General features: G+C 41.7%; 1 protein-coding gene across 3 annotated transcripts; it reads right to left on the bottom strand.

The window, feature by feature from the left end:
- Positions 1-3,157: 3,157 nt before the first annotated feature.
- ZNF30 (zinc finger protein 30) lies at positions 3,158-25,245 on the bottom strand. Of its 3 annotated transcripts, none has more exons than XM_050768749.1 (5): positions 25,060-25,245; positions 22,224-22,296; positions 19,939-20,071; positions 17,888-17,986; positions 3,158-7,088 (listed from the first exon to the last, which is right to left on the bottom strand). In XM_050768749.1, the coding sequence occupies exons 2-5, from the start codon at positions 22,230-22,232 to the stop codon at positions 5,473-5,475; spliced, it is 1,857 nt and encodes a 618-aa protein (XP_050624706.1). In that variant the 5' UTR covers positions 22,233-22,296; positions 25,060-25,245; the 3' UTR covers positions 3,158-5,472. The 3 variants fall into 3 exon arrangements, with proteins under 3 accessions (XP_050624706.1, XP_050624707.1, XP_050624708.1); XM_050768750.1 differs by having other exon boundaries at positions 17,888-17,983; XM_050768751.1 differs by lacking the exons at positions 17,888-17,986; positions 19,939-20,071; positions 22,224-22,296; positions 25,060-25,245 and adding an exon at positions 7,632-8,296.
- Between the last annotated feature and the right edge of the window lie 752 nt (positions 25,246-25,997).

Raw genomic sequence — 25,997 nt, 5'->3', positions numbered from 1 at the left:
AGTCTCGCTTTGTCACCCAGGCTGGAGTGCAGTGGCATGATCATGGCTCACTGCAGCCTCAACCTGCTGGGCTTAACGATCCTCCCACTTCAGCTTCCTGAGTAGCTGGGACTACAGGCATGCACCATCATATCCAGCTAATTTTTATTTTTATAGAGACAGGGTCTACCTATGTTGCCCAGGCCAGTCTCAAACTCCTAGGCTTAAGCATCCTCCTGCTTTGGTCTCCCAAAGTGCTAGGGTCACTGGCATGAGCCATGGTACTCAGCCTTTTAGTTTTTCATGATTCAGTCTTGGTAGATTTTGTGTTTCACAGAATATATCCATTCTAGGTCATCCAGTTTGTTGGCATACAATTGTTCATAGCTCTCTTGGAATTTTTTTTTTATTTATATAGACTCTATCATAGTGTCTTCATTTTAATTTCTAATTTTATTAATTTGAATATTCTTTTTTAGTCATTTCTAACTAAAATTTCTCTATTGCTTTTATATTCTCTAGTTATCTCTGCTCTAATCTTTATTATTTCCTTCCTCCTGCTAGCTTTTTGGTTTAGTGTTTTTGTTTGTTTCTTTTTTTTTTTTTTTTTTTTTTTTTTTTTTTTGAGACAGAGCCTTGCTCTGTTGCCCAGGCTGGAGTGCAGTGGCACGATCTTGGCTCACAGCAACCTCCGCCTCCCAGGTTCAAGCGATTCTCCTGCCTCAGCCTCCTGAGTAGCTGGGATTACAGGTGCGTGCCACCATGCCCGGCTAATTTTTGTATTTTTAGTAGAGACAGGGTTTCACCATGTTGGTCACACTGGTCTCGAACTCCTGACCTCGTGATCTACCTGCCTTGGCCTTCCAAAGTGCTGGGATTACAGGCCTGAGCTACCGCACCTGGCCTATTGTTCTTAAGTTTCTTAAGTTATAAAGTTTTTCTTAAGTTTTTTTAAGTTGTAAAGTTAGATTTTTGATTTGAGATCTTTCTTCTGTTTTAATATAATCTTTGTAGCTATAAATTTCTTCCTTAGGCACTGCTTTTGTTGTATCCTACAAGTTTTTGTATATTGTTTTCATTTTCTTTCATCTCTATTTTATAATTTCCTTTGTGATTTCTTTGATAAAATGATTATTTAAGAGTGTCATTTACTTTCTACAAATTTGTGAATTTTCATGTTTTCTTAACTTTATCCTCTTGTGATCAGGGAAGATATTTTATATGATATATATCTTTTTAAATCTATTGATCCTTAATTTATGGCCTAACATGGTCTATTTTGGAGCATATCCCATGTGCAAGTGTATTCTATTGTTATAGTGTATTCTATATATTTTCTTTTAGATCTAATTGGCTTATTGTATTGTTCAAGTCCTCTGTTTCCTTATTGGCCTTCTGATTGTTTTATTTATTATTGAGAGTGGGTTATTGAAGTCTATATTGTTGTAGAACTGTCTATTTCTTCTGTTAATTCTGTCCATTTTTGCTTCGTATATTTTGATGGTCTGTTATTAGGTATATAAATGCTTATAATTGTTATATGTCCTTGCTGTCTTGAATCTTTTCTTAATATGTAATGTCTCTCTTTGTCTTATGGAACCTCATTTTGATTTAAGGTCTATTTTGTTTGATACCAGTATGTCCATCCCTGCTTTCTTTTGGTTACTATTTGCATGGAATATCTTTTTCCATTCTTTTACTTTCAATCTATTTGTGTCTTTGGATCTAAAGTGAAACTTAGTAGACAGCATATAGTTGGATCATGGGTGTTTTTTGTTGTTGTTATTTGTTTTTTAACCCATTCTTCCAGTTACTGTGTTTTGCTCTGAGGATTTAATCCAGTTATATTTAAAGTAATTACTGATAAGGAGGGACTTACTTCAGTCATTTTGCTATTTATTTTCTATGTGATTTTAGCTTTTTTGTCCCTTATTTCCTATATTACTCTCTATTTTGTGTGTTTGATTTTTCAAATGTGAAACATTTTAATTTCATTCTCATTTCATTTTGTGTATATTCCATAACGATTTTCTTTGTGGTTACCACGGAGATTACATTTCACATCCTAGATTTGTAATACTCTGATTTGAACTTTTACCAGCTTACCATTAATAACACAGAAAAACTCTGATCTTACACAACTCCATCCCCAACACTTGTAGATAGTAATGTCATAAAATTACCTCTTTATACATTGTGTGTCCAAAAACATAGATTAATAATTTTTTAATGCATTCATCTCTTAAATCACATAAAAAAACAAAAAGTGGAGTACAAACCAAAGTTACAATAATATGAACTTTAAAATTTTCCCAGGTAGTTGCCTTTACTAGAGATCCTTATTTCTTCTCATGGCACTGAGTTATTGTCTAATGTCCTTTCATTTCAACTGAAAGGTCTCCCTTTAGCATTTCTTGCAGAGCAGTTCTCTTGGTAACACATTCCCTCAATTGGGAAGGTCTTCACTTCTCCCTCAGTTTTGGTGGATAGTTTTGTCAGATTTAGGAGTCTTGGTTGTCAGTTCTTTTCTTTTAGCACTTTGAACATGTCAGCCCACTGCCTTCTGCCTTCTGCCCTCTAAGGTTTCTGATGATAAATCTGATAATCTTAGTGAGTATCCCTTGAATGTAATGAGTCACTTCTTTGTTGCTGCTTTCAGTATTTTCTTTATGTCTCTGTCTGACAGTTTGATTATAATGTGTCTCAGCATGAGTCTCTTTGAATTCATCCTTTTTGGAGCTCATTGAGCTTCTTGGGTGTTTATATTTATGTCTTTTTACATCTGTGTAGTGTGGGTACAAAAAAAAAAAGTCTTTCATCAAATTTGGGTAGTTTTGGCCATTTCTTAAAAAGTCCCTCTTCCGGCCGGGCGCGGTGGCTCAAGCCTGTAATCCCAGCACTTTGGGAGGCCGAGGCGGGCGGATCACAAGGTCAGGAGATCGAGACCACAGTGAAACCCCGTCTCTACTAAAAATACAAAAAAAAATTAGCCGGGCGCAGTGGCGGGTGCCTGTAGTCCCAGCTACTCAGGAGGCTGAGGCAGGAGAATGGCGGGAACCCGGGAGGCGGAGCTTGCAGTGAGCCGAGATCGCGCCACTGCACTCCAGCCTGGGCAACAGCGTGAGACTCCGTCTCAAAAAAAAAAAAAAAAAAAAAAAAAAAAAAAAAAAAAAGTGCCTCTTCCTCCTTGTTTCTCTCTTTCCTCTGGCACTCCCACCTTTTCTTCTATTAGTTGCATGTGGGTTTTTGTCTGTTACAAATTAAGCTACTGTAACCATTAGTGTATAGGTCTTTGTGTGGAAATACTCTTTCTCTTCTCTTGTGTTATTATCTAAAAGTGCAATGCCTTTGTTGCAGGGTAGGTGAATATTTTACATTTTAGGAAACTGCCAAATTGTGTTCTAAAATTATTATGCCATTTTACATCCCCTGGGATGTAAAATTTAAAATAAATATAGGGATGTATATTTATTTAAAATTTATTAAAATATTAAATATTAAAAATTTAAAAATAAATATAGGGATATACATTTATTTTTCTTAAATGAACTTTAGTGGTTTGTGTCTTCAAAGAGAGTTTGTTCATTTAATTTTATTTACCAGATTTATTGGCATAAATGGTATAATTCCCCATGAAATTGCATCCCCGATTGTGAGCAAGAGTTCCAGTTTTGTCACATAATCACCAACAATTGCTATGATCTGTGTTTTTAATGTTCATAATGCTACTAGGGATGGAGTAATAATATCTCATTGTAGTTTTAACTTGCATTTCTCTAAGGGTTTATGATTTTGAGCATATTTTAAATCATGTTTTTATTTGCCACCCATATAACTTCTATGGTAAAATGTCTACTCATATCTCTTGCCTATTTTAAAAGTAAATATTAGTTGATATTGAACTAGTAAAGACATTTTTTGGAACTGCAGTTATTCATCGATAAGTAACTACAGTGATTTATTTGTTTTATAGGGTAATTTTGAATATTGGAAGAATATTTCCTCAAAATTTTATGCTGTTCACAATGGAAAACTAGAGACATGAAACACTTTTAAGTTTAATCTGAATGATTAACATATTCTCTACTTTTTTAAGTCTACATGGCCAATAAAACAACAGATCAAGTTCTGGTTTGTAGTGTTTACCAATACCCTAGGTGTAAATACTTCTGTCTTGGCCAATTTCAAGCTACAACACAATGTCTCTGAATATGGAGTTGGGAAGACACGTGCAATAGCACACCATTGTATTCTGTTTCCACTGAATAGATGCAATAAATGTAAATAACCTCTAAAGCATAGAAAATAGTAAAATAATTAGGAAATGAGGATTTTTAAAGGTTTTTTTTTTTTTTTTTTTTTTAAAGAAAAACAGCTTTATTGAAGTTTAAACTACACATATTTAACATGTACAAGTTTTGGTACATGTTTATAGCCATGAAATTAAGGTTTTCTTGGGCCCTCTGTAATCTCTTCCTCCTTACCCACCTACTCATCTTTAGGAAACCACTGATCTGCTTTCTGTCACTCTACATTTGTTTACATATTTTAGAATATTACATTAATCTGGGGGCAGCTTAGGTAGGTCTGGGTTGAGAATCCCCCATGAAATTGCAGTTAAGCTGTCTCTGGAGCTACAGTCTCGGGAGACTTGCTAAAGGCTGGAAGATTCAATTCTAATCTCTTTTCCATGGCAGTTGACAGGAAGTTTTAGTTCCTTGCCACATGGGTCTCTCCATAGGGATGCTCATCACATGGATTCTTTCAAACACAGAAAGTGATCCAAGAGTAGGAGAGTCTTCCCAAGAAGGAGACCAGTGTCCTTGATAACCTAAAATTGGAAGTTATATGTCATCACTTTTTCTGTTTTATGTGGGCTTTACAGATCAACCTTTGTAAAATGTGCGAGGGGTACCCAAGGGTAAGAATTCCAGGAAGTAGAGATTTGGGGTTCTTTTTAGAGTTTACCTGCTACAATCACATTTTACCTTGTTTTAAAGTCTTTTTTTTTTTTTTTTGAGACAGAGTTTCAGTTTTGTTGCCCAGGCTGGAATGCAATGGCATGGTCTCGGCTCACCGCAACCTCCGCCTCCCAGGTTCAAGTGATTCTCCTGCCTCAGCCTCCTGAGTAGCTGGGATTACAGGCATGCACCACCACACCCGGCTAATTTTGTATTTTTAGTAGAGACAGCATTTCTCCATATTGGTCTCAAACTCCCTACCTCAGGTGATCCACCCGCCTCAGCCTCCCAAAGTGCTGGGATTATAGGCGTGAGCCACCGCACCTGGCCTTAAAGTATTTTAATGGTAAATTAAAGATTAAAAATTAAATGAAGATTCTTATGTTTTCTGAATTATATGATGAATTATAAGAAAGATGAGAATAGGCCTACCAATATTCTTCACATTTGAAAGTTTCCTACCAGCATAAATTCCCTGATGTTCAACAATGTTTGAGCCATACACGAAGTACTTCCCACATTCCTCAAACTCTTAGGGTATGACACCCATATGCTTTCTCAGATGCACTTTAAGGGCTGAACTGTATCTAAAGGTCTTCCCACATATTTTACATTTAAAGGGTTTCTCACCAGTGTGTACCCGCTGATGTTCGGTAAGGAATGAATTAAGTCTAAATGCCTTCCCACATTCCTTACATTCAAAAGGTTTCTCACCAGTGTGAACACTCTGATGTCCAATAAGTTGTCCATAAACGGTAAAGGCTTTCCCACATTTGTTACATTCATAGGGTTTCTCCCCAGTATGAATTCTTTGATGCTGAACAAGGTATGAGCCAGAACTGAAGGCCTTGCCACACTCCTTACACTCATAGGGCTTCTTACCAGTATGGATTCTGCCATGTTGTACAAGGTACGAGGCTCGACTAAAAGTCTTTCCACATTCCTTACATTCGTAGGGCTTTACATCAGTATGAATTTTCCGATGCTGTGTGAGATGTACGTGCACTCTGAAGGCCTTGCCACATTCCTTACACTCATAGGGTTTCTCTCCAGTATGAACCCTTTGATGTACAGTAAGCTGATGGCGACTAATAAAGGCTTTCCCACATTCCTTACATTCATGGGGTTTCTCCCCAGTATGAATCCTCTGATGCTGAACAAGGTATGAGCCAGTACTAAAGGCCTTGCCACACTCCTTACATTCATAGGGCTTCTCGCCAGTGTGAAGTCTTCCATGTTGAACAAGATACGAGGCACGACTGAAGGTCTTCCCACATTCCTTGCATCCATAGGGCTTTATCCCTGCATGAATTCGCTGATGTGCATGAAGGAAGGAACTAAGTCTAAAGGCCTTTCCACATTCCTTACATTCAAAAGGCTTCTCACCAGTATGAATACTCTGATGTCGAGTAAGCTGTCCATACACAGTGAAAGCCTTCCCACACTCCTTACATTCATAGGGTTTCTCGCCGGTATGAATTCTCTGATGCTTAGCAAGGGGTGAGCTAGTACTAAAGGCCTTCCCACATTCTTTGCATTCATAGGGTTTTTCACCAGTATGAATTCGCTGATGTTGAATCAGGTATGAAAAGGTACTGAAGGCCTTCCCACACTCCTCACACACAAAGGGTTTTTCACCAGTGTGAATACTCTGATGCCGGGTAAGCTTTCCATATGCTAGAAAAGCTTTCCCACATTCTCCACACTCATATGGTTTCTTCCCAGTATGAATACTCTCATGTACTGTAAGTTGATAGTTACCGCTAAAAGTCTTTTCACATCGCTTACATTTGAGTGACTTCTCACCAGTGTGAATTCTCCTATGCTTAACAAAGGCTGAACCTCTGATAAAGGCCTTCCCACATTTCTCACATTTGTAGGGTTTCTCATCAACATACAATCTCTGATGTATGGTGAGTTGATGTCCATTACTAAAGTTCTTCCCACATTCTTTACATCTGTTGGGTTTTTCACTACTATGTATTCTTTCATGTTGAACAGGCTTTGAGTCTTGACAAAGAGTCTTTCCATATTCCCGACATTCACGTGGTTTCTGTCTACTAATTTTCTGATGTGGGGCAAAAGATGGACAGTTTTCAGAAGGGAGCATTTCTTTATGGCCAATTGTATCATCTTCCAACTGCAAATCTGAAAGAAAAATTTTAAAAATATCTTATTCTTCTATATGAAAAAAAATTCTAGAGAAGAGAAAAACTGAAAATAACACTAACTAGAAATAAATAGCTCAGTAATATTAAAATACCATTATGAAATTCAAAAAACAGAAGGAATACAGAGATTAACAAGTGTTTATGTAAAATAGTAAGGTTGGTGATTAGTGACACAGTTTTTATTTAGGTGTGCATAAAAATCTTTGAAGAGCCTGTTAAAAAATGGATGTTCAAGCAGCATCCAGGCCCTCTGAATCAGATACAGGGGACGCTCCTGGGCATCAGTACTATCAACCTTTCTAACAAATGTTTCTGATGCAGATGAAATTTTTATAATCCATATTTTATTGTTCCTTCTGGGGGTTTCTTGTGGCACTGACATTAAAATCCATGTATCTTTCCACAAATAATATGGTCCCTGTTCACCTCTCACGCCTCACATCAAGACACAGCTCCCTCTGTCCCATACTGACCTAATTTCCCCCTTTTAGCACCTTGACGTTCTTACAAATTTTCTCACCTTTTGGTTCCATGTGCAAGTGGCATCATTGCCTAAAAATCTTCTGGCATGTTTTGTTTGTAGACTGGAGCTTTCTTATCCTATCCGTGTTTAAAATAAAATGTCACTTTATCAGGAATATGGTAAACTGCCAACTTTGTCTAAGGATGTCCATGTCTTTATTTTCCAGCACTTCATTCCTTGGTTTCCTGCTGGTTTTCTTTTTCTTTTTTTCTTTTTTGAGACAGGATCTCACTCTTGCCCAGGCTGGAGTGCAGTGGCACAACCACAGCTCAATGCAGCCTCAAACTCCCAGGCTCAGGTGATTCCCTCCTACCTCAGCCTCCTGGGTAGCTGGGACTACAGGTATGTGCCGCCATGCCCAGCTAATGTTTTTGTAATTTTTATAGAGATGGGGTCTCGTCACATTGCCCAGGCTGGTCTCCAACCCCTAGGCTCAAGTCATCCTCCCACCTCACCTCCCAAAGTCCTGGGATTACAGGCATGAGCCACTGAGTCCAGCCTCCTATACAAAAGAAATAATAGTAATAAAATATCTCCATGCAAAGAATGATATTTTATAATTCCAATGACAATTATCATTTGTTGTTAAAACCATGACAAGACATATTGCTAAACTGAAGAAATGCATACTCCTTGAGAATAAAGTAAGATCACACAGATTATTGTTTAGTCACAAGGAGAAACATGTAACTCAATAATGTGGGTTTGGACCATTATCACTGTAATCTAGTAGACAGTCTTTTAATGAGGAGCACAGCCAGACGTTAGATGTCTCCTGATAAGATACACATTGCCTCCTTTGATATATTCAGACAAAACTGTTTACCACCTTTTAAAATATTACCATATTATTTGATAAGCCCATAGGACAAGATCACCGGGGTGGCCACTAAAGCACTGGGTTTGTACACAAAAACCAACTGCAAAATTGGATTAGATGTTATCTCACTGAACTCAATACTTGCCTTTAGGACGGTTCCCGTTATCTCCTAGGATCACTGTGGCCCATTCATCCCCCTTGTCAGAAAAAGAAACCTTTAGATAACTTAATTCAAAGAGGAGAAAAACTGGACCTTAGTTTGTGTCAAAAAACTTCAGTCAGGCTGTGTGCAGTGGCTCACACCTGTAATCCCAGCACTTTGGGAAACTGGCGGGCAGATCATGAGGTCAGGAGTTCAAGACCAGCCTGGCCAACATGGCGAAACCCTGTCTATACTAAAAATACAAAAATTAGCTGGGCATGGTGGCAGGCACTTGTAATCCCAGCTATTCGGGAGGCTGAGGCAGAAGAATCGCTTGAACCCAGGAGGTGGAGGCTGCAGTAAGCCAAGATCGTGCCATTGCACTCCAGCCTGGGCAACAGAGTGAGACTCCATCTCAAAAACAAAACAAAACAAAACAAAACTTCAGTCACCACTGAAAGAGAACTTTGGACTGTTTTTTTCTACCTCCGAGCCTTTTAATGTCAGGCTACACAAAAGGACCCTCAAAATGGGGAGAACCATATTTGCCCTGTAATCCAGATAACAGATCTGGACAATGTCACAAAGACACAAATTCATGTCCATGAAACTCAATAGGCAACTGGTTCAAAATACATTGTTTAGAAAAAGTACCTTGCCTTCCAAGCAAGAAACATTATTCTTATGAGAAGAATGTTGTACTCGCATCTTTAAAGACCTCTGAAATCTTTAAAAACTCTAAAATGATTTAGGAAAGAAATAAGAAATCACGAAATTAGATAATTGGGATAATTCTTCTATATCTGGTTCTGTAGGCTCTTTGGATTAGGGATGGGATCTGTCCATGTGGTTGCATTTGGGTATAAGTCTTTGATCCTGGCTTAGAAGTGAACTATAAATTCTGACCGTAACCATTCTCTTAGGATTTGTCTATACTCTAGGGTTCAAATGCCTAGAGTCATAAATGCTATTGTGCAACCATTTTCTCATCAAATGATCCAAATGATACTCAATTTTGTTTTTTTGAGACGGAGTCTTGCTCTGTCGCCCAGGCTGGAGTGCAGTGGCACGATCTCAGCTCATTGCAAGCTCCACCTCCCGGCTTCACGCCATTCTCCTGCCTCAGCCTCCCGAGTAGCTGGGACTAGCAGGCTTCCGCCACCACGCCTGGCTAGTTTTTTGTATTTTTAGTAGAGACGGGGTTTCCCCATGTTGGCCAGGATGGTCTCGATCTCATGACCTCGTGATCCGTCCGCCTTGGCCTCTCAAAGTGCTGAGATTACAGGCGTGAGCCACCGCGCTTGGCCTGTTTTTTTTTTTTTTTTTAAGACAGAGTCTCGCTCTGTCACCCAGGCTGGAGTGCGGTGTGGCTATGTCAGCTTAGTGCAACCTCCACCTCCCTGGTTCAAGTGATTCTCCTGCCTCAGCCGCTCGAGTAGCTGGGATTACAGGCATGCACCACCATGCCCAGCTAAGTTTTGTATTTTTAGTAGAGACATTTCACCATGTTGGCCAGGCTGGTGTCAAACTCCTGACCTCAGGTGATCTGCCTGTCTCGGCCTCCCAAAGAGCTGGGATTACAGGTGTGCGCCATCATGTTCAACTCCAAATGATACTCTAAATAAAAGAATAGAAAAAAAACTTTTGGAGGTTGAAATGACATAGTTGTGTACATTTGGATAATCATGGCCCCAAGAAGATAACAGCCTATTCTACAGACAAGGCTGAAGCATGACCAAAAAGGAGACAGGGGACATTGAGAACAGAAATCAATGAAATTCCCTATCTCTGTGCTAAAGAAACCTGAGACCAGCATACCTCCCTGAACCTGTCTTAACCTTCAATATTCTCTCAGGGCCCACGGGATCAATTTTTAGGTTTTGAGTTTCTTTTTCAAGCAGTTCTATTTCTAAGAATTAGCATTTCATGACTTTTAGTCTTTCTTAAAGGCCTTCAAAAGAACAAAGAGAAAATTTACTTATTTTCAAAATACACTAAATTTCATTCAATTTTACAATTAGAGCTCTACTACACCTTTTTATAAAACTACAATCTACTATGAGACAGTAATCTTATTTATTCCAGTAAGAATCATGTGTAAGAATAAGTTTCCTGGGAACATTTTTCTGTATCATCATCCTGAGAGTTATTTCATCATTATTTGTCAATTATGCCCAAGCATGTGAAAACAGAAAGACTAAATAAGAAAGTGGATGAATGATGGCACTGCCTAGAAAGATGATGCAGTAGTGAAATAAATCAATGATGAACCATCCTTCCATATCCTCACTGTGTTGCTCAAAAACCTGCAGTGCCTTTGAAAGCTTGAAAAAGTCTGGACACATCACCTGCATGTCTTTTTTTTAAAAAAGTAGCTTTTAGACTAGGCACGGTGGCTTACGCCAGTAATCCCAGCCATTTGGGAAGCCAAGGAGGGTGGATCAGTTGAGGTCAGGAGTTTGAGACCAGCCTGGCCAACATGGTGAAACCCTGTCTCTACTAAAAATACAAAAGTTAGGCCGGACACGGTGGTTCACGCCTGTAATCCTAGCACTTTGGGAGGTCAAGGAGGGTGGATCACCAGGTCAGGAGTTCAAGACCAGCCTGGCCAACATGGTGAAACCCCATCTCTACTAAAAATACAAAAATTAGCTTGGTGTGGTGATGGGCGCCTGTAATCCCAGCTACTCAGGAGGCTGAGGCAGGAGAATTGCTTGAACCCGAGAGGCAGAGGTTGCAATGTGCTGAGATTGTGCCACTGTAGTCTAGCCTGAGTGACAGAGCAAGACTCTGTCAAAAAAAAAAAAAAAGTTAGCCCGATGTGGTGGCAGGTGCCTGTAGTCCCAGCTACTGGGGAGGCTGTGGCAGAAGAATTGCTTGAACCTGGGAGGTGAAGGTTGCAGTGAGCTGAGATCACACCACTGCACTCCAGCCTTGGTGACAGAACAAGACTCTGTCTCCAAAAAAAAAAAAAAAAAGAAAAGAAAATTTAACTTTTATTGAACACTGTTGAGAATTCAAAAATTTCATTATCTACCCATAGGAACAAAGATTAGCAAGCTGACAAAGGAAGACATGTCATAAATATCAGACAAATCAGAAGATAAATATGAAAATAAAGGAAGCAGCATTCTAGACCTTCACTGCCTCGTCTGGGGCCCACGAGCCACAGGCCTAGACCAAATTGAGATGTTCTGTGAAACATCCACACCAGATCTCAACCACTTACTAAAAGGAAAATAATTATATAGTGATTATGTATTAAAATGATATTTGGAATATACTGAAATGAAATGTTATTAAAATTAACTTTACCATCTTCCTTTTCCTTTTTATTAATATATGTGGCTACTAGAAATTTTAAAATTATATTTGTGGCTTGCATCATATTTCTATTGGAAGTGCTGTTCTAGATGACAAAAGGATACCTGGTGCATTGTCTTACTAATCCACATTATTTATTTTTAAAAATAAAGACACTGGCCGGGTGTAGTGGCTCACCCCTGTAATCCCAGCACTTTGGGAGGCCGAGGCGGGTGGATCACTTGAGGTCAGGAGTTCAAGACCAGCCTGGCCAACATGGTGAAACCCTGTCTCTATTAAAAATACAAAATTATCTGGTGTGGTGGTGTATGCCTGTAATCCCAGCTACTCTGGAGGCTAAGGCAGGAGAATTTCTTGAACCTGGGAGGCAGAGGTTGCAGTGAGCTGAGATTGCGCCACTGCACTCCAGCCTGGGCGACAGAGCAAGACTCCATCTGAAAGGAAGAGAGGAGAGGAGAGGGGAGGGGAGGGGAGGGGAGGGGAGAGAAGGGCAGGGGAGGGGAGGAGAGGCCAGGGGAGGGGAGGGGAGGAGAGGGGAGGGAAGAGGAGACACTGATAGCTAAGTTGCATGTGGACTGAGTGGAACTCTATAAGTACCTGATGGGAACTCCATACTCTGAGCTTCCCTAAATGTAGAATCTCTTAAATGGCATGCCTTCTGTGGGGACCCTGGAAACCATGCCCATGGAATTGCTACGGGTACTGAGTTCTGTGAAATGCTTGTATCTTCTTTAAGTCGTGGCAGCTCGCAAACTCACCTGGTGTGTGTCTCGTCTATCTGCGCCTTACTTTTGGATGGCTATGCGAGTGTATCCCGCGTGAACCACTGTAAGGACGCAGCCTGACAGAACAGGTGAGGCTGCCCTGCCGGCAAGCTGGGGTTCCTGCTGCGGAACAGATGGTGCCAAGACAAGCACAGGCAGTCTTAGTCTGAATGCGCAGTTGAGCCTAAGATGAACCTCCGGTGGGCACTGCAGGTGAAATGGTCTTTTGTGTGTTTGAATCATATCCTTAATTCTTAGTACCTTCTGCAGTATTTAGGAATAAAGTCTTGCAATTGTACAAGTTACTTAAATGGTCCAGCAAAAAAATTTTGTATACACAGATATAGAGCAAAGTGGTAAATTATTAAGGACTAGTGAATCTTGGTGAAGATTGTTATGGAGTTTTTAACTCAGTTGGCAAAATGCAAAAAAAGTTCCCAAATTCAGACTTTTAAGAACGGTATAATACTTCCAGATATTAAGCAATACTATAAAAAACAAAAAAGAAAATCCTCCAAGTAATATAAGGAGACTGGTAGGATACAAGGTGTATTGGTTTGAATAGTGTCCCCCAAAGTCCTTCCACCCAGTACTTCAGAATGTGACCTTCTTTCTTTCTTTTTTTTTTTTTTTTTCTGTCTCTTCAGAACCAAATGCCTCAAGAGGACTGCTGTGCTCATTCTTGGCACTGGCTTGTCTCCCATTCTGTTTTTACCAGACCAGTCAGGCTTTCAACCCTAGATGCCCCTGAAAATTTCCTTTAGCAAGGCTAAATATTGTGGTCAGACTGGGAGCCATGGCTCACACCTGTAATCCCAGCACTTTGGGAGGCCGAGGTGGGCGGATCACCTGAGGTCAGAAGATTGAGACCAGCCTGGCCAACATGATGAAACCCCACCTCTACTAAAAATACAAAAATTAGCCAGGCATAGTGGCGGGCGCCTGTAATCCCAGCTACTCAAGAGGCTGAGGCAGGAGAATCTTTGGAGGCAGAGGTTGCAGTGTGCCAAGATTGTGCCACTACACTCCAGCCTGGGCGACAAGAGTGGCACTCTGTCTTGAAAAAAATATATATATATTGTGGTCAATTCTCATCACTGCTTAGCTTAGTTCACTTTTCAGATGATCATTCTTCTATCTTTTTTTTTTTTTTTTCTTTTTAAGAGATGCGGTCTTGCTCTGTTGCCCAGGCTGGAATGCAGTGGTGTGATCATAGCTCACTGCAGCCTCAAACTCCTAGGCTCAAGCAGTTTTCCTGCATCAGCCTCATGAGTAGCTAGGATTACAGGGGCATAACTCTATGCCTGGCTAATTTTTAAACTTTTTGTAGAGATGGGGGTCCTGCTATGTTGCCCAGGCTGGTCTTGAACTCCTGGCTTGAAGTGATTCCCCCTGCCTTGGCCTCCCAAAGTGTTGAGATTATAGGAAGAAGCCACTGTGTCTGGCCTACTCTTCTATCTTGAAACACTTTCTTCATTTGTCTTTGGTGGCACCACTTTCTGGTTTTAATTCTACCTTAAAAGAGGCAGTCTCTTTTGCAGCCTCCTCTAGAAGACCTCTAAATGTTAAGAGTAGCCACTACTGGCTGGGTGCAGTAGCTCACGCCTGTAATCCCTGCACTTTGGGAGGCCAAGGCAGATGGATCACCTGAGGTCAGGAGTTCAAGACCAGCCTGGGCAACATGATGGGCAACATGATGAAACCCCATCTCTACTAAAAATATAAAAAATTAGTAAGGCTTGGTGGCAGGCACCTGTAATCCCAGCCACTCAGGAGGCTGAGGCAGGAGAATCACTTTAACCTAGGAGGTAGAGGTTGCAGTGAGCTGAGATTGCATCACTGCATTCCAGCCTGGGTGACAAGAGTAAAACTTCGTCTCAAAAAAAAAAAAAAAAAAAAAGAATAGTCACTACCTGCACTGACTCTCTAGGGGATCTCAGCCAGCGCCATGGCTTTAAATGGCAGCCAAATGCCAATGAATCCCAATTTTTATTTATTTATTTATTTATTTTGAGACAGGGTTTTTCTCTGTTGCCCAGGCTAGAGTACAGTGGTGTGATCATAGCTCACTGCAGCCTTGACTTCCTGAGCTCAAGCCATCCTCCTGCCTCAGCCTCCCAAGTAGCTGGGACTACCGGTGTGTACCACCACGCATGGCTAATTTGTACATTTTAGGTAGAGATGGGATATCCCTGTGTTGCCCAGGCTGATCTCCAACTCCTGGGCTCAAGTGACCCTCCCAACTTGGCCTCCCAAAGCGTTGGGATTCCAGGCAGGAGCCACTAGGCACAGCTGCATCCCAAGTTCTCATGTGTAGCCTAAACTCTCCCTGAGCTCCAGACTTGCATATTCCACAGCCTACTCAGCATCTCTGCTTGGATCACTAGTAGTCATCTCCAACTTAACATATGGAAAGCAGACACCTTTAGGTATGCCCTTCAACCTGCCCTTCCCTCTTTACCATCTCACATGACTGTACCCCCATTCAGCTGCTCAAGTCCAAACCTGTTGATCCTTCTTGATTTCCCTCTTCGCCTCCATATCCATTTACAATCCACCTACATGTTGTGGGTTTTACCTTAAAAATGTATGATGAACACCCTGCCTTCTCACCACTGTCCACCACTAACATCCTAATCCAAACCACTCAGAACCCCAGCTTGCATTGCTCTTGCCCCCATTCAGACTACCCACTATAAATACCTGCAGTAATTATCTAAAAACATAAACTAGGATGATGGTTGATAGGGTTTGGCTGTGTCTCCACCCAAATTGCATCTTGAATTGTAGCTCTCCTAATTCTCACGTGTTGTGGGAGGGATCTTGTGGGAGATAACTGAATCATGGGGGCAGTTTCTTCCATACTGTTCTCACAGTAGTGAATAAGTCTCATGAGATCTGATGGCTTTCTAAGGGGAAACCCCTGTCACTTGGTCCTCATTCTCTCTTGTCTGCTGCCATGTAAGACGTGCCTTTTGCCTTCCGCCATGATTGTGAGGCCTCCTCAGCCACATGAAACTGTGAGTCCGTTAAACCTCTTTTTCTTTATAAATTACCCAGTCTCAGGTATATCTTTATCAGCAGTGTGAAAATGGACTACCACAATGGTGGAAGTGGTAGCATTGTTTTTGAATTTAAACAAATACCCCCATAAAAACAGAGCAAACAGGATAGCAAAACTGTAAAAAAAAAAAAAACAACAAACAAACAAAAAAACTACAGATAACATATACAACAAAACTACAGGAAGAGGTACCCTCAAAATGGCAAAATTCTAGCAGACAGAGACAAAATACTACAGCTAAGACTTGTGTGGTTTAGGCATCTGTGCAGGAAAAAGCAGCGGGGGACAATGTGGGGTGTCTGACAGACCTGAGAACCCCAAAATAACCAGCAGGTGTCCATAAGCATAGCAGGCTGATTTGAGAAGAGCAGGTAAGACTGGGAGTGAGAATATGGGATGTCTGGCAAAGTTTGAAGTGGTTAGAGGTGATTAATCAGGGAGGGAGAAAGGTGAGTGTGATTAGGTACAGGGCATAAGCCTTAAGGGAAGGTAAAAGAGTTTTCTCTCTTCATTTGGAGAATCCAGGTTGAAGGGTATATGAAAACTCTTAGTACAACTTTCCAACTTTTCTGTAAGCCTGATATTATTTTATAAAAATTGTTATTTAAATTTTTTATTTTACTTTAAGTTCTGGGATATGCGTGTACAACGTGCAGGTTTGTTACATAGGTATACATGTGCCATGGTGGTTTGCTGCATCCATCAACCCATCATCTAGGCTTTAAGCCCTGCATGCATTATATATTTGTCCAAATGCTCTCCCTCCCATCGTCCCCCAGCCCCCATAAAAATGTTTTATCTTTTGACCAGAGTGATGGTTAGAAAGGTATGTGCTTTATAACTCATGAAGCTATACATTTTAATATTGTTTTTCTGTTATCTGTTTCCTATTTAATAGAATTTTCCAAAATTCAAAAATTGGAAAAATGCAAATTAGGTCATAGTTTCTAGTTACATTAGAAAATAATCCAAATTCCCGGCCAGGCACGATGGCTCATGCCTGCAATCTCAGTACTTTGGGAGGCCAAGGCAGGAGGATCACTTGAGCCCAGGAGTTCAAGACCAGCCTGAGCCACACAGTGAGACCTTGTCTCTACCGAAGATTAAAAAAATTAGCCACGTGTGCGCCGGGCGCGGTGGCTCATGTCTGTAATCCCAGCACTTTGGGAGGCTGAGGTGGGTGGATCACAAGGTCAGGAGATCAAGACCATCCTGGCTAACACAGTGAAACCCCATCTTTACTAAAAATACAAAAAAATTAGCCGGGCGTAGTGGCGGGCGCCTGTAGTCCCAGCTACTCGGGAGGCTGAGGCAGGATAATAGCGTGAACCTGGGAGGTGGAGCTTGCAGTGAGCCAAGATCGCGCCACTGCACTCCAGCCTGGGCGGCAGAGCGAGACCCCATCTAAAAAAAAAAAAAAAAAAAAAAAATGAGCCAGGTGTGGTGGCGTGTGCCTGTAGTCCCAGCTACTCAGGAGGCTGAGGCAGGAAAATGGCTTGAGCCCAGGAGGTCGAGGCTGCAGTGAGCTATGATTGCACCACTGTATGCCAGCCTAGGTGACAAAAGAAGACTGTCTCACTCAAAAACAAAACAAAACAAACGCATTCAAATTCCTGCTAGCACTCTAGCTTTTTCCTTCTTACTCTTCTCCCATTAATTCTGCCCGAACCTACTTACTGCTCCTGAAACACACAAAACTCATTCCCACCTAAAGCATCCACATCTGCTATTCCCTCTGCTTGGCATGCCTTACATAATTACACGGCCTGAACTCTCACTTCTTGTTCCTGTCTCTGTTCAAATATTACTGTCTAAGAATATATGAATAAATCCAAATGTAAAAGAGGAGGTGAAAGCAGTGAAATTCAAAACACAGATGGAATAATGCACTGGGAAAGTGACTAAGTCCGTAATAAACTGAGAGGGAAACAAGAGGTGAGTGAGTATTAAAATGGGTAATGAAGTTCCTTTGGAGAGGCTGGTGAGATATTTCTTTCTTACCCAAGTCTCAGCCTTTTTCTACGCAGGCCCTAGGGCTTTGAAGGGAAACTTCCAAATATGGCAGAGATGCACCTCCTCCCTGACAGCTGGGCTGTTTCCAGCAACGATGGCCTCCCTACCTGCCATGCTCTTACTCACCTGTGCACCACCTTCTTCCATCTTTCCTCTCTGTCACCTTAGGCTCTTTCCATCGTTCCAATAAGGCGATCACATGTGGTTTAGAAAGGGAATGTCCTGCTTATGAGATAAGAATGTAGAAAAGAAATAAAATATGAGTTCAAAAATACTTTCAACTTTGCTTAAATTTGCCATAAATGAAAGGTCAAACGATATTGACCTTTATATCTCAGAGATGAGAAGGGTAAGAGGATTCATAATTCCAGATAGGTAGAGAAAGGTTTTATTTGTTTATTTATTTAGAGATGGAGTCTCACTCTGTCACCAGGCTTGAGTGCAGTACGTGATCTCAGCTCACTGCAACCTCTGCCTCCCGGGTTCAAGCAATTCTGCTGCCTCAGTCTCCCGAGTAGCTGGGACTATAGGCGTGCGCCACCACGCCCAGCTGATTTTTGTATTTTTAGTAGGGATGGGATTTCACCATGTTGGCCAGGCTGGTCTCAAACTCTTGACCTTGTGATCCGCCCACCTTGGCCTCCCAAAGTGCTGGGATTACAGGCATGAACCACCACGCCTGGCTGAAAGGTTTTATTTTAAATGAAATCTATCTATCTATTATAAATATAGATAAGTGTATACTCATTTATTTTTTGTGTCTTGATAAAAAACGGGGCCCAGTGGCTCATGCCTGTAATCCCAGCACTTTGGGAGGCCAGGGTGGGCAGATCACTTGAGGTCAGGAGTTCGAGACCAGCCTGGCCAACATGGTAAAGCCCTGTTTCTACCAAAAATACAAAAATTAGCTGGGTGTGATGGTGTATGCTTGTAATCCCAGCTACTAGGGAGGCTGAGGCTGGAGAATTGCTTGAACCTGGGAGGTGGAGGTTGCAGTGAGCTGAGATCATTACACTCCATTCCAGCCTGGGCAACAGAGTGAGACTATGTCTCAAAAAATAAAAAAAAATAATAATAAAAAAAAAAAAGCCGGGCGCAGTGGCTCAAGCCTGTAATCCCAGCACTTTGGGAGGCCGAGACGGGCGGATCACGAGGTCACAAGATCAAGACCATCCTGGCTAACACGGTGAAACCCCATCTCTACTAAAAAAATACAAAAAACTAGCCGGGCGTGGTGGCGGGCGCCTATAGTCCCAGCTACTCGGGAGGCTGAGACAGGAGAATGGCGTGAACCCGGGAGGCAGAGCTTCCAGTGAGCTGAGATCCGGCCACTGCACTCCAGCCTGGGCGACAGAGTGAGACTCCGTCTCAAAAAAAAAAAAAAAAAAAAAAAAAAGTATGACATTGTGATTGAGAACACGGATTGTGGAACCTAAGTGCCTGGGTTCAAGTTTCTGCTACCGTCACCTATGGGCTGTGTGATCTTGCATAACTCACTTAAATACACTGTGCTTTAGAATTCTCATCTAAAATGATTAGCACCTATAGAGTGCTTGTAAGGATAAAAATCAGTTAATACAAATATATATTAATATAAAGAGCAGAGAACAGTGAACCAGCACACAGTAAGCACACTGTGTGTTACTAACATTATTATTGTTATTTTGCTAAGAGAAAAACAAAGTCTCCTTAGACATCTACACCTATAGGATATAGGTTTAATTTGCATTTACTCTTAAATGCAAAGTTCAGAAATGATGAATTTTAACCACAAAATCAGATTATATCATACAAAATAAAATGAGGTAGCTCCAGTTTTAAATGATTTGTTTATCCAATCCGCCGGCATATAAGTTGTACAGGCTCTTCAGGTAGAACAAATCAAGACCCTTTGTCTAGCTGTTTTGCCTGCAAAGTGGGTCAGATTTTCACAGAACGTTCAGAGCAATTCAGAGCAAAAACATAATAGAAAACCTGGCCTCTTTTGTCAATGTTTTGCAATAAACAATCCAGAATTCTAATCCTGACACTGGATCATTTACAACCTAACAAAGCTCAAATGATTTCTCTGGCAACAAGAAGAAATTGTGTTCAGTTCTTAAGATAGCCCTAAAACCTATAATGGAGAAAGTATAACAGGGAGCAGATTCTCAATTATTTGAGAAAGGTACACTTACCCATTGACACCAAGTTCCTGTAGTTTTCCAACATCACATCTCTGTACAAGCCCCTCTGGGAAGAGTCCAGACTCTCCCACTCCTGCTGGGAGAAGGCTATGGCCACATCCTCAAATGTCACTGATCCCTGAAACTGCAAACCCACATATTTCTGGTGAAATCAAAGAAAATGCTTTCAAGGTGAAAGGAGAGGAAATAAACGTTTCGATGTAGTAAGGGAACAATAACATAGGCTGGAAGCTTATAACATGGGAAGTGGATGAGCATAGTATCTGCATGTTCTAGAAGAATCCTGCTGCTATGGACAAAATGTCCTATATATTGTAGGATATCACAATACTCCATATCTGTGGTGAAATGGACAAAATAATCCTAGTTTCCCTTTTATGTAAAAGAGTATATACAAAGATATTGCCTGTTAGGTATCCAACTAAACAAATTCTCAAAAAGGATTAGTCTCTATATTACTCTTCCTTTAAGAGGAAAATAGCTATGATTTCTTTCTCCAACTGTAGAATAAAATCTGTCTTAGAAAATAGCCATGACACAAATTTGTTGAATAACTCCTCAAGCTTCAAGTTCATTATGGTCAGATCATAAGTGTTTTTCCTTGTATTAATAAACACTTTTTTCCATAGTGACATAAAAGTTATCTTGTGGATCTATATTGAGTTAGTAACTTTGTGAGGCTGAGGTGGGCAGATCACTTGAGGTCAGGAGTTCGAGACCAGCCTGGCCTACATGGTGAAACTTGTCTCTACTAAAAATACAAAAATTAGCTGGGCGTTGTGGCAGATGCCTGTAATCCCATCTACTTGGGAAGCTGAGGCAGGAGAATCACTTGAATTCAGGAGGTGGAGGTTGCAGTGAGTCGAAATTGTGCCACTGTACTCTAGCCTGGGTGACACAGCGAGACTGTCTCAAAAAAAAGTAATGATTTATAAATGAAGACTGAACCAAATGCCTCAGGTTTCCCCAATTCTGGTACTCTGTTAATGCACTACTGATAACAATATACTTATAGTGTCACACAATATCCTTAATATTTTGTCTGTTGTTTTTTTAAATTTTTTTGAGACAGAGTCTCACTGTGTTGCCCAGTGTGTAGTGCAGTGCTATGATCATAGCTCACGGCAACCTTGAACTCCTGGGCTCAAAGTGTCTTTCTGTCTGAGGTTCCTAAGTAGTTAGGACTACAGGCAGGTGCCCCCATGCCTGGCTAATTAAAAAAAATTTTTTTGGTAGAGATAGGGTCTTGCTATGCTGCCTAGGCTGGTCTTGAACTCTTGGGCTCAAGTGATCCTCCCACCTTGGGCTCCCAAGGTCCTGGGTTTACAGGTGTGAGCCACTGCACCTGGCCATTTGGCTATTCTTGAGTTAGTGGATTAGGATGAAAATGACTCAGAACCAAAAGCATGTTGTCCAAGTCTGGCAGGTCCCATTCCATAACAAAATTGACCTAGTATCACTCTCGGGCATCCCAAGAAGAATCATATCAATGTTTCACGTCACAATCACATTCCCAATCAATCTTTTTTTTTTTTTTTGAGACTGAGTCTGGCTCTGTCGCCCAGGCTGGAGTGCAGTGGCCGGATCTCAGCTCACTGCAAGCTCCGCCTCCTGGGTTCACGCCATTCTCCTGCCTCAGCCTCCCGAGTAGCTGGGACTATAGGCGCCTGCCACCTCGCCCGGCTAGTTTTTTGTATTTTTTTTAGTAGAGACAGGGTTTCACCGTGTTAGCCAGGATGGTCTTGATCTTGTGACCTTGTGATCCGCCCGTCTTGGCCTCCCAAAGTGCTGGGATTACAGGCTTGAGCCACCACGCCCGGCCCCCCAATCAATCTTAAAAGCCTCAGAGAGCATGTTATCTCATCATATTGAGACCAATTAGTACAAAATTCCATCTTATCAGCTCTGTGGAAAACTTCAAATCTTCTGATGTGTGGCCAAATGAAGCCAACAGATCGAACTCATCAAACCACAGCTGGATGTAGGAAGCTCAAATACTTCTGCCATGGGACTTCAATCCTTCACTGCTCTATCACAGCCTTTCAGCTAAGACTTACTATTTACCTGCTCAGAATTTGCTCAATGAATTCAGGAACACCAATTAGAAACGAGGACCTTGTAAGGAGGAAACAATACTTTGACATCTTTCTGCCACACAGAAGGAATCAAGTAGGCAATTAGATGGTGTACTCTGATGCAGAATGCTTCAGATCAATTAAGGAAAATAGCCACATAATGTAAAAATCCCAATATTTCAAGAAGAAACACCAACTTACGTGGGCCATGCTTTGAGAACTCTAGGAACTGATCAGTCTTCACTGGGGTTCCTCTATCTGAGAAGTTCAAACTCTAGAAAATCCAGAAAGAGGAAAAGGAGGCTTTAGTGTTCTCAATGACATACATTAATAAACCTTCTTGTCCCTCCATTTCAGCTTCTGAACTGTGCTACAAAAACCCTCAAACAAAATTTGGAGAACAGTGGAATTCAAGCCCCAGTGAACTAAGCTGTAGAGAGTTGGATGCAGAGGAGTGGCGCTTCTTAAGGAAGGCAGAATCAGACACAATCTTTCCCACTAGGCCCTCATTTTGGGAATGTCGATCTAGGTCTCAAATTGGGCTGCACAGTCCTCTCTTGAACAGATTCTCCTCACTCCATTCCCATGTTCTAAGCCTAAGAAAGAGTCCACATCACCCAATCCAGAGCTTCTTTAATGGTGACAGTATAAATCTGAGGTTGGTCAGGACATGGGAGATAGAGAACATAGGAGAAAATGATCAGGCAGTTACTAATATGGCTCAGTTTTCTCATCACTAAAATAGTAATAGGAATATCAGCTCCAACATGTGGTTGTCCTGAAGAATAAGAAAACCCATCCCCAAAACTTAATAGAATACTTGTTTAATGTGAGTTAGCTCTTTTTTTTTTTTTTTTTTTTGAGACAGAGTCTTGCCCTGTCACTCAGGCTGGAGTGAGTGCAGTGGCGCCATCTTGGCTCACTGCAACCTCTGCCTCCAGATTCAAGCGATTCTCCTGCCTCTGCCTCCCTCCTGAGTAGCTGGGACTACAGGTGCAGTCAAGCCCAGCTAATTTTTGTATTTTTAGTAGGGGGGTTTCACCGTGTTGGCCAGGATGGTCTCTATCTCCTGACCTCGTGATCCACCCGCCTCGGCCTCCCACAGTGCTGGAATTACAGGCAAGAGCCACAGCATGCGGTTGAGTTAACTCTTATTATGGTAGTTCCCTCTTTTTCACAGGGGGGAGATACACTCAAAGATCCTCAGTAGATGTCTGACCGAACCCCACATATACTATGTTTTTTCTTATACCTACACACCTATGATTACATTTAATTTATATATTAGGCATCATAAGGGATTTTTTTTTCTTTTTTTTTTTTTTTTTTTTTTATTGTTTTGTGACAGGGTCTCGCTCTGTTGCCCAGGCTGGAGTGCAGTAGTGTGATCTCGGTTCACTGCAACCTCCACCTCCTGGGAGCCTCCCCAGTAGCTGGGATTACAGGGGCCTGCCAAAACGCCTGGCTAATTTTTGTATTTTTAGTAGAGACAGGGTTTTGCCATGTTGGCCAGGCTGGTCTCAAACTCCTGACTGCATTGGAGTTGTTATTACATAAACATTATACAACCTTTATTTCATTTTAATTAAAGAAACACTTTGTTTCCACTTAATTTATTTATGTATCTATTTTTTTTTCAGAGACAGGGCCTTGCTTTGTCACCCAGGCTGATTGCAGTGGCGTCATCTCCACTCACTGCAACCTCCACCGACTCCCAGTTTCAAGCACTTCTCCCACCTCCGCCTCTCAAGTAGCTGTGACTACAAGCGCGCGCCACCACACTTGGCTAATTTTTATATTTGTAGTAGAGACGGGGTTTCACCATGTTGCCCTGTTGCTGGTCTCAAACTCCTGAGCTCAGGCAATCCACCCGCCTCAGCTTCCCAAAGTGCTGGGATTACAGGCATGAGCCGTGCCACCCGACCTGTTTCCACTTTTTACTTAAAACGTGTTTCTCGGCCAGGCGCGGTGGCTCAAGCCTGTAATCCCAGCACTTTGGGAGGCCGAGACTGGCGGATCACGAGGTCAGGAGATCGAGACCATCCTGGCTAACACGGTGAAACCCTGTCTCTACTAAAAATACAAAAAACTAGCCGGGCGAGGTGGCGGCGCCTGTAGTCCCAGCTACTTGGGAGGCTGAGGCAGGAGAATGGCGTAAACCCGGGAGGCGGAGCTTGCAGTGAGCTGAGATCTGGCCACTGCACTCCAGCTCGGGCGACAGAGCCAGACTCCGTCTCAAAAAAAAAAAAAAAAAAAAAAAAAAAACGTGTTTCTCTGGCATGCTTTAATTCTAACTAAAAAATTGAGCAACTCTTCTTTAAAAACAAACAAAAAACCAACAGAAAAGATTCTCTAATGTTTAAATTTCCTCTGTCCCCTAGCAGCTAGAGAGAGAGAGCTACTGCTGTGGGATAATGCAAAATTGAAGACCCTTAAGAAAAGGCTGGGTCCTATTTCTGTGCAATATGGAGATTGACGGAAATGTGTACAGCTGTCATCTTGCTCTCCTTTCTTACATAATTTTGTCATTAGGAAAGTAATCTGCACAACAGATACTTTGAAGTCCTTTTCCCTGCACTGATAATTTTCAGATGACATTGCTCTCATCTTTAAAAAAGGTGTAATACTTATAAAGTTTTTTCCAAACAAGAAGAGGCTTCCTGGCACTCCCACTTCTTCCCGCTGCATGCACAAGGTATCATATCTATCGTTTCCTTTTTAAACTGAGAGTTGAAGAGTCTTTTCTTCCTTTACATAAATCAATTAGTGATTTTATCCAAAATAGTAACAAATATTAATAGCTCAGATTCGCATGGAGGCCATGCACCCAGTCTTCGCGGGTGCACACCGGCCCTGTCCCACGTACCCTCCCTTTCCCTGCCTCTCCTGCACTCGCGGGCCCGGGATCCTCGCCCGGTCCACCCAACGCTCACGCATGTCTCAGTTCGGGTTCTGCGCCGACCCAGGTCTGCAGAACTCCCGGTGCTAACTGTGTTCCTTTGCAGAAATTCAGGTTGCCTGGCGGGGCTGCTCTAACCTCTGAGCCGGGCGCTGACTTCTACCTCGCAGAACTCCAAAGGTCGCTGCCAGGTCAACGACCACAATGAACTGGCGAGGAGGTAGAATGAGGTCGTTCCAGGAGCAGCTGAGAAACGTAGTTTCAGGCTACATTCGCCGAATCGCAGTAGCCTGTGGGAAATGTAGTCCGGGGCCGTCACACCGCCGAGCATGCGCGGCGCAGTCCACAAGTCCTCCCACCGGCGCCCGGAGACTTCTGGGAGCTCCCGTCCGGCTGAGAGTGCGCAGGCGCAGGCGCTCGCAGAGCTGGAAGCTGTAGACCTCCAAGCTGGGTGATTTTGGGGAGTCGGGGGGCGACTGACACCTGAGGCCCGAAGTAGGTGGCCAGCTTCTTAGAGGGCCAACCCAGGGCAGTAACACACCAGGTCAGAAAAAGCAAAAACAAAAACAAAAAATGATAATGTATACCAAAATATGTTATTACTTTAACACAAAAATATGAAAACTAGGTGTTTGAAGTTATCTTTCCGTACTGTTTGCTTTTCGCTACAGAAATACTATTATTTAACAGAACATTAATACGATTAATAGTGGCAATTTGATCACGTGTGAGAAAAATATATTTCTGTCCTCTGATACAGAAATTTTAAGTTTCTATTAAATATTTAAATTTTGTGGGTTCTATCTAAGATGCTAAATGTAAGACCTTTTAAAAGGAGAATGTAAATAAGACGAATCAAACAGACATTAACTATATGTAAAAGGCATTTATCTTTCTGTCCCATCATACGTTTAGGAGATATTTACTCTTTCTGGTTCCTTTTCCAGTAATACTTCTCTGTATTATCTGCCTGTAGCCTTTATGGCATTCTTCTTTTGGTTTATATAATGCTAAAACTGAATACAGGCAAACGTGAAATTCACCTTGACTGTCAGCTCCGCTTTTGGTTTGTTTGC

This window comes from Macaca thibetana, chromosome 19, assembly GCF_024542745.1.
Source record: "Macaca thibetana thibetana isolate TM-01 chromosome 19, ASM2454274v1, whole genome shotgun sequence".
In the NCBI taxonomy this organism is placed as follows: domain Eukaryota; kingdom Metazoa; phylum Chordata; class Mammalia; order Primates; family Cercopithecidae; genus Macaca; species Macaca thibetana.
Note: the sequence above shows the minus strand (reverse complement) of the source record. Positions and strands in the feature narration are given on the sequence as shown.